The following is an 8,265-nucleotide window of genomic DNA, read 5'->3' as shown; positions in this document are numbered from 1 at the left end:
TAAAGTAAAGATTCCCAGCTTTAATTTAAGTTAGTTTTTTTTTCTGATTCGTTTCACCATTTTTAAATTACAGCCCATTTTATATATAGCCCCCCTATTTCAGTAATATTGGAAAATTGGTTTCAGGTATCATTTGTGCAGACATACCGTAAGTGAGCTATCAATGTTATTTTAGGCTTCATGTTTGCTTCATGTTTGCTTTTGGAGTCTGCTATTGGTGTCTAAATCAGATACATAGCCAAAATCTCAGGCTTGCCAAAATCAACTATTTGGAACATCATAAAAAGAAGAAAAATACTTGTGACCTCAGTATTTGCAAATGGCTGGTAGGCTAAGATAAACTTCTACAGTGGATGACCAAAGAATACTCACCATAATTAAGAAAAACCTCAAAACAAATGTCCCACAGATCAGGAACACTCTCCTGGAGATAAGCGTGAATGTGTCAAAGATTACCATGTCACCAGCTGAACTACCAAAGCTTCACTACACCGCTAGTTATCCTAAAAAAGGATGGTCAGGTTACAGTTAGCTAAAAAGTAAAGAAAAAGACTGCAGAGATCTCAAAATGGTATTGTGGACAGATAATGAACATTATCATGTACCAGAGTGATTCATTCATTGGACAGCGCTTCATCATACACTAAGATAATGGTATTGTGTTTGTAATATTAAACACATGACACAATCATAGCATCAACTTCAACGTGCCTTTATTTTATGTCAACTGACAGAACAGAGCAATACATCACATATCATCACTCAGGCATAACACCACAATAGCAGGACAACCGAACACCCCTATCAAACTCTGATGCGTCACTGCTAACACAGTATGCACACATAACAAATGAGCCAAAACATACTGCTATAGCAAATAGGGTTTTTCAGGCGGAAGGTTCTTGACTGGCCAAGTCAATCTTCAGATTTAAACCCAACATGCGTTTCATGTGCTGAAGATGGAACCTAAGGCAAAAAGACCTCAAAACAAACTGAAGATGGAGAATACACACAGCGTCTGGTGGGGTCAATGGGTCGCAGACTTCGGCCAGTTATTGCATTCAAAGGATTGTCAACCAAATAATACTAAACATGAGTGCTTTATTTGGACATTATCTTTATAGTTTTTGTCCTACTTTTGGGGCCCTGAAAAATAGATTAAACATTTTTGTACTTTCTAAATGGTGAAACCACTCTGAAAGAATAAAAACATTGAATTAAACTTGAGAATCACTACTAGGAATTATTTTATTTCAAATCCAAAATGTTGGAGTATAGAGCTAAAGAAGACAACATGATACTTATGGAGAGCACTGTAGATACACTGGGGGGGTTTATGTGTTTTTTTTGTTTATCAGGATCTCCATTAGCTGCTGCACATGCACTCTTCCTGAGTCCACATACATAACAACATAAAACACATGACAGAGTACAGAACAGCTATAGACAGAACTGTACATTAGATAAGAGAGTCAACTCCTGTCAAGACATCAAGAAACAACACAATATTTTGTATACAGTATACATAGTATCCATCTCTCTACCTCCTCTCATAATCCATATATACAGTACCAGTCAAAAGTTTGGACACAAACATTACATTTTTCTTTATTTTTATTTTTCATTTATTCTTTTCTACATTGTAGATTAATACTGAAGACATAGTGACCCACGGTGGTGTAGCGGTCTAAGCACTGGCCACTAGTGCATGCTGCCCACCGGGGACTGGGTTCGAATCCCAGCTCGCCAGATCCGGATATGGCTGGGGCACACACGGGGAGCGGCATATTGGGCGGCCGCTCCCGAGGGCGGGTATAGGAGTATTTCCGGACAAGGATCCGTCGCGCAACACCGCCCCCTAGGTGCCGGAATAACGGTGCTGGGCTCGAGGAGCCAGTCAGCTAGTCTGCCTGGCGGCCTCCTCTGGGACTGCCGGCCACGGGGTCGTGCGGCGGATCCTATGCAATAGGCAGGGGATAATTGGATGCTAGGTTGGGTTCAATTGGCTACCAAATTGGGTGAAAAAGGGATAAAATCTGAAAAATAAATTAATAAAAATAAATAAATACTGAAGACATCAAAACTATGAAAGAACACATTATGTAGTGTAGGAATTATGTAGTACACAAAAAGTGTTAAACAAACCAGAATATGTTTTAGATTTTAGATTATTTTGCTTTGATGACTGCTTTGCACACTCTTGACATTCTCTCAATCAGATTCATGAGGTAGTCACCTGGAATGGTTTTCAATTAACAGGTGTGCCTTGTCAAGCGTTAATCTGTGGAATTTCTTGGATTCTTAATGTGTTTGAGACGGTCAGTTGTGTTGTGCAGAGGTAGGGTTAGCACACAGTTGTGTTGTGCGGAGGTAGGGTTAGTACACAGTTGTGTTGTGCAGAGGTAGGGTTAGTACACAGTTGTGTTGTGCAGAGGTAGGGTTAGTACACAGTTGTGTTGTGCAGAGGTAGGGTTAGTACACAGTTGTGTTGTGCAGAGGTAGGGTTAGTACACAGTTGTGTTGTGCAGAGGTAGGGTTAGTACACAGTTGTGTTGTGCAGAGGTAGGGTTAGTACACAGTTGTGTTGTGCAGAGGTAGGGTTAGTACACAGTTGTGTTGTGCAGAGGTAGGGTTAGTACACAGTTGTGTTGTGCAGAGGTAGGGTTAGGGTTAGGGTTAGGGTTAGTACACAGTTGTGTTGTGCAGAGGTAGGGTTAGGGTTAGGGTTAGGGTTAGTACACAGTTGTGTTGTGCAGAGGTAGGGTTAGTACACAGTTGTGTTGTGCAGAGGTAGGGTTAGTACACAGTTGTGTTGTGCAGAGGTAGGGTTAGTACACAGTTGGATACAGTGAATAGCCCTATTCGACTACTGTTCTAATCCATATTATGGCAAGAACCACTCAGCCAAGTAAAGAGAAATGATAGTCCATCATTACTTGAAGACATGAAGGTCAGTCAATCCGGGAAAGTTTCAAGAACTTTGAATGTATCCTCAAGTGCAGTCGCGAAAACCATCAAACGCTATGACAAAACTGGCTCTCATGAGGACCGCCCCAGGAAAGGAAGAACAAGAGTTACCTCTGCTGCAGAGGATAAGTTCATTAGAGTTACCAGCCTTAGAAACCACAAATTAACAGCACCTCATTAGCGCTCACGTAAACGCCTCACAGATTTCAAGTAGCAGACACATCTCAACTGTTCAGACAAGACTGCGTGAACCAGGCCTTCATGGTCGAATTGCTGCAAAGAAGCCACTACTGAGGAAGAACAACAAGAATAAGAGAATTGCTTGGGCCAAGAAACACAAGGAATGGGCGTTAGACCAGTGGAAATCTGTACTTTGGTCTGATGAGTCAAAATGTGAGATTTTTGGTTCCAACCGCCATGTCTTTGTGAGACGCAGAGCGGATGGTTTCTGCATGTGTGGTTCCCACCATGAAGCATGGAGGAGGAGGTGTGATGGTGCGGGGGTGCTTTGCTGGTGACACTGTTGGTGATTTATTCAAAATTCAAGGCACACTTCACCAGCATGGCTACCACAGCATTCTGCAGCGACATGCCATCCCATCTGGTTTGCGCTTAGTGGGACCATAATTAGTTTTTCAACAGGACAATGACCCCAAACACACCTCCAGGCTATGTAAGAGCTATTTGACCAAGAAGGAGAGTGATGGAGTGCTGCGTCAGATGACCTGGCCTCCACAATCACCTGACCTAAACCCAATTGAGATGGTTTGGGATGAGTTGGACCGCAGAGTGAAGGAAAAGTAGCCCACAAGTGCTCAGCACCTCTGGGAACTCATTCAAGATGAAGGACATTGGGGCGCTTAGGTGGTGTAGCGGGTTAAGCGCTGACCATGTAACCGCAGGGTCCCCGGTTCGATTCCGGCCGGGGACATATCCTACATGTCATCCCTCCTCTCTCTCTCACCCATCCTTCCTGTCTAAATCTTCACTGAAACTGTCAATAAAAATGAAAAATATGAGTGGGACTGCCCCACTCAGAAAAAATGTACTTAAAAAGATGAAGGACATTGCATCTGCTTGATGAGCCCACGGTTGGTGCCTCATTGATTGGCGGATGCGAGACAGCTGCGCAAGCGGTTAGCTCTCTCTCCAGCAGCACTGCCTACGGGTTTGTGGGCGCTCTCCGGACTTGAAGCCCCGGCTCATGAGTGACAGTGAGAGGGATGCCACAATATATATTCATGTTCTTATATACAGCTCAGTTAAATGAGATATTTGAAAGAAGAGAGGCGCTGACATATCTATGACAACATGCATTAACAACTGTTTATTCAACTAACTTTTTGTGTTTCTATGGAAAGTCAGTAGGCTATAGGCCTACATCCTCATGCACATTGTCAGTTATATGCATGTCAACGATATGATTAAACAAAGCAAGATACCCACCCATTGATCATTTATTGCGTGTGTGTGTGTGTGTGTGTGTGTGTGCACACCTGCAGATCCGCAGTGTGCAGGTGCTGCCAGTGGACTATGAGATTGAGTACATCTGCAGGGGGAACAGAGTGATCGTGGGGCCCAAGGTCAGGAAATGTCTACCCAACGGTACCTGGACTGACCTGACCAAGCATAGCACATGCTGTGAGTACCCACACACACACACACACACACACACACACACACACACACACGCACGCACACGCAAACCCACACACACTCCACACATCACCGGCTATCCATCTCTCTACCTCCTCTCATAATCCATCTCTGTATTCCTCTAACTCTCTTTCTCCATTTGCTTACTTCATCGACCGCCCCAACGTCCTCTACAGTACACACACCCACCGACCTACCCATTAATCTTCCTCTAGCTGGGGGACTAAACTGGGACAACAACTGACTATGCCATGACCCTTTATGACTGAGGTAAGGTCCTCTAACAAATCACAGTCTCCACTCCCGTCCTGGCAAGGCATGCTGCCTCTACATGGCTAGACCATCCTCTGAATGTGACCGAAACACCAGCAGCACCACCAGACTTGATTGCATTGTGCCAGTGGAGGCTGGTGGAGGTAGAGACAAGTGGCCAGCCTCCGCTGTCCTTCATCTGGGACTCCTGGATGTGAATAATAATAATAATAATAATAATAATAATAATAATAATAATACATTAGACTTATATAGCGCTTTTCTAGACACTCAAAGACGCTTTACAAACTGAAAAGATCGAGTAGTAAAATAAAAAGAAACTAAATAAATAAATAAAAGAAAGTATAGGGGTCTAATTAATTTTAGATTACTAAATCTAAATCTAAGTGTCTTTGTAGGACAATCTACTCTGTATACTGCAAGTAATATAGTACAGGCATTTTGTGAGAAAAGAGGGGGGAACCTCAGACAAATTGTAACAGAAAATCTTTCAACTGTTTATTGCTCATAAATGTCTCCTATATGACATATAAAAAGTCTTAAGAAATCCAAGTGGTGGAAAGTATATTTTTTTTACCATAACTTGGTAACATGTTTTTGCTTCCAAAAATGACATTATAAAGCTTTAAAATGTTGAAACTTAGCTCGCCAGAGCTTAATCACTAAATTAATATACTTTTATACAAGGCAACATAAATTGGCAGTAATCAACATTAATATAGGCATTGATTAACAACAATTGAAAACAATATTATTAAAATAACACTTTTATGTTACTTTCAAAATATTTGTGACTGGTAGATTTGCACTAATCAACATATTGGCACTATTGAACAAAAACGTAAACATGTTAACTTTTAAGTAAAACTTTATCAGTAGGTGTCTGGTTCATCTTCACCATCTTCATCGTCATCATCTTCATCACATGCAGCCTGAGATGAGTTTGCACACCCCAATTATTTGCAGTTGCTACATGCAACAGAGCACTCAATGCCATGCTTCTTGCATGTGCACCTCAGGCTGCTGCAGTCTGTCTTGCAGGTGCATCTGATGAGCCGGAGCCCGGAGGAGTTCCTGTGGAGCTGGTGGTAAGTCAGTTTGGACAGGGACAAGCCTCATCATTCTCTTTCCATCCCCATTCTTGTGGCAGGAGTTCATTTGAGGTTCCCTTCCACTGCTGCACCTGGTAAGACACACGAAGACTGTGGTACTTCGCTGCTGCTGACGTAGGTGGCAGACTCTGCGGCTGTACATAGTGCTAATAGCTACCTTCCAGGCACGTGCCGTGAGCTTTTAGATTGGGTAAGCATAAGATATAGAAATACCCATAATTACACATACACGCTATCAGTGAACGCAGTTTCAAGGAAATGCAATTTTGATGCCCTAGAACCCGCTAATAAACTGTAGTGTCACTTTGTGATCAGATTACCAAAAACCAAAAAAACAGTTGCCAGTTTCGACTATATCAGGGGTGCTCATTGTTCAATCTTTTTTGAACCAAGATCTTTTCAAGTAGCCAGCCTGCTGAAATCTACAAGTCCAGTTTCAACATCGCAAACGCACACACGCACAACACAGTCACACACCGTTTCCATCCTCCATAGTAAACTCTCAACACACTTTCTTTTCACACTTTGTCACACAGGCACTTAGCTCTCGGCATTTAGCCAGTAGTTGTGTTTTTCCAGTCCAGTCCAGTCTACGAAATCCCTTTAGGTCGCTGACAGTAATGTCCATATTCACAAAATCAAGCAAGTTATCCTTATTGATTATTATTATTTAGATCGTTTGAGCTAGCTAGCATAAGCTATTCTGCGGGCGAGAGGTGAAATGTTAAGTGAACATGAAAGTGATGAGAGCCAATCAGTAGCTCTTATCGGAATGAAAGAACTACTGATTGGCTGTAAGCATGCTTACCCTGGCCACATTAAACAGCGGGCTGAGGCATCGGAAAAAAATAAAAAAGACATTTTCACACATTCGAATGTACGCGAGGGAAAGCAGAGAGAGGAGTGCTTATATGCAACGCAATGCAGGCAGAGTAGGAAGTGCTTACTCCTGCAGGTGGCGCTAAAAATGCAACGTCAAAATGAATGACTCCTGTTGCCCTGGGACCTAAAATACGACTCTTTTAATGAAATCAAACAAACGGTTACATGCACTTTTATTTTAATATTTTCACGGTCCTTTTTTATTTTTTCGTTGGGTAAGCACTGCTTACTCTGCTTATATGGACGGCACGTCCCTGCTACCTTCTCACAAAAGCGATAGTGTCGTAGAGAGTCGAGTCCCTCCCCAGGTTTCCCATTGTCCAGGCACAGCAAAGCATTCTCTCCTGCTGAAACTTTATTTTTCGGACTTTTATTCAGAAATTTTATTTTTCGGACTTTTACTCAGAGATTTTATTTTTCGGACTTTTATTCTGAAATTTTATTTTGGCTGGCTCCCCACTGGTGGAATGAGATTCCCACGGCTGTCAGAACTGCAGAGTCACTACCCATCTTCCGTCGTAGACTGAAGACCCATCTCTTCAGGTTACACCTTAACTGCTCCTCCTGAGACATCTACTGCACCCCAGCACTGCGTCTCCTGAAGACACCCGCTTTTCCCCTCTACTGTGTCCCCTAAACACTTCTATTGACCCCCTTGTACTGTTTCTCTGTTTCTCCAGTGTCTATATATAAAAAACAAAACAAAAAAAACAACAACCTAGGTTTAGAAGAAGGTTTTTCCTTCTATCAATGGCCCCGGGCCTGAGCTGGATTATTTTTCCTGCTACAACTGGTGGATTGATGATTCACTTGCTTAGTCAAATGTATTGATTGTAAGTCGCTTTGGAATAAGGTGTCTGCTAAATGCCAAAAAAAGTTTAAGTAAAAGTAAATTGTAAATGGAGCTGGCACATCCGCTGCACAGAGATCCGAGCCGATTTCGTGTAGAGATTGTGGCCAGATGCTGCCATGAAAGGAAGCATTTCTGATATTGCCTCAAGGTGCAGTGCCCAATTGCCAGTACGTTCAGCTCTCAGAAACTTGCAAAGTATGTCCACCATATCCATGTACTGTCTGCAACCAGAGGGCAGCTGTCCTGCTACAGGATTTTAAGTATTCACTTTTGCTTTTGAGTTGTTCCTTTATTCTGAGTATCACATCAGCATTGCAAGCCTTCTCTGCAGACACTGATCCCTCCATCAACTGTGCATAGAGGACAGCAACTTCATCCAGATCAGATGCATGCAGGTATCTTTGACCCTTTTATGGAAGCTTGGGCTAGTAATACAAAAAATACTTAAAAAGTGTAAAAGGTCAATCTTTTTTTTTTTATGGGTTAGGGTTAGATGGTCTGATATATTTTTTGGAATACCTG

At 42.4% G+C, this 8,265-nt stretch overlaps 1 protein-coding gene across 2 annotated transcripts in view; it reads left to right on the top strand.

The window, feature by feature from the left end:
- gabbr1b (gamma-aminobutyric acid (GABA) B receptor, 1b) overlaps nt 1–8,265 on the top strand; it is a gene marked incomplete at both ends in the record, with an annotated part of 65,448 nt that overhangs the window by 3,141 nt on the left and 54,042 nt on the right. For both annotated transcript variants that reach the window (XM_080527821.1, XM_080527822.1), the window contains one exon: nt 4,470–4,608. In XM_080527821.1, coding sequence (XP_080383947.1) covers nt 4,470–4,608 — 139 coding nt within the window. The remainder of the gene's footprint in view (nt 1–4,469; nt 4,609–8,265) is intronic.

The sequence above is a fragment of the Nansenia antarctica genome (genome assembly GCF_963989245.1).
Source record: "Nansenia antarctica genome assembly, chromosome: 3".
In the NCBI taxonomy this organism is placed as follows: Eukaryota; Metazoa; Chordata; class Actinopteri; order Argentiniformes; family Microstomatidae; genus Nansenia; species Nansenia antarctica.
Note: the sequence above shows the minus strand (reverse complement) of the source record. Positions and strands in the feature narration are given on the sequence as shown.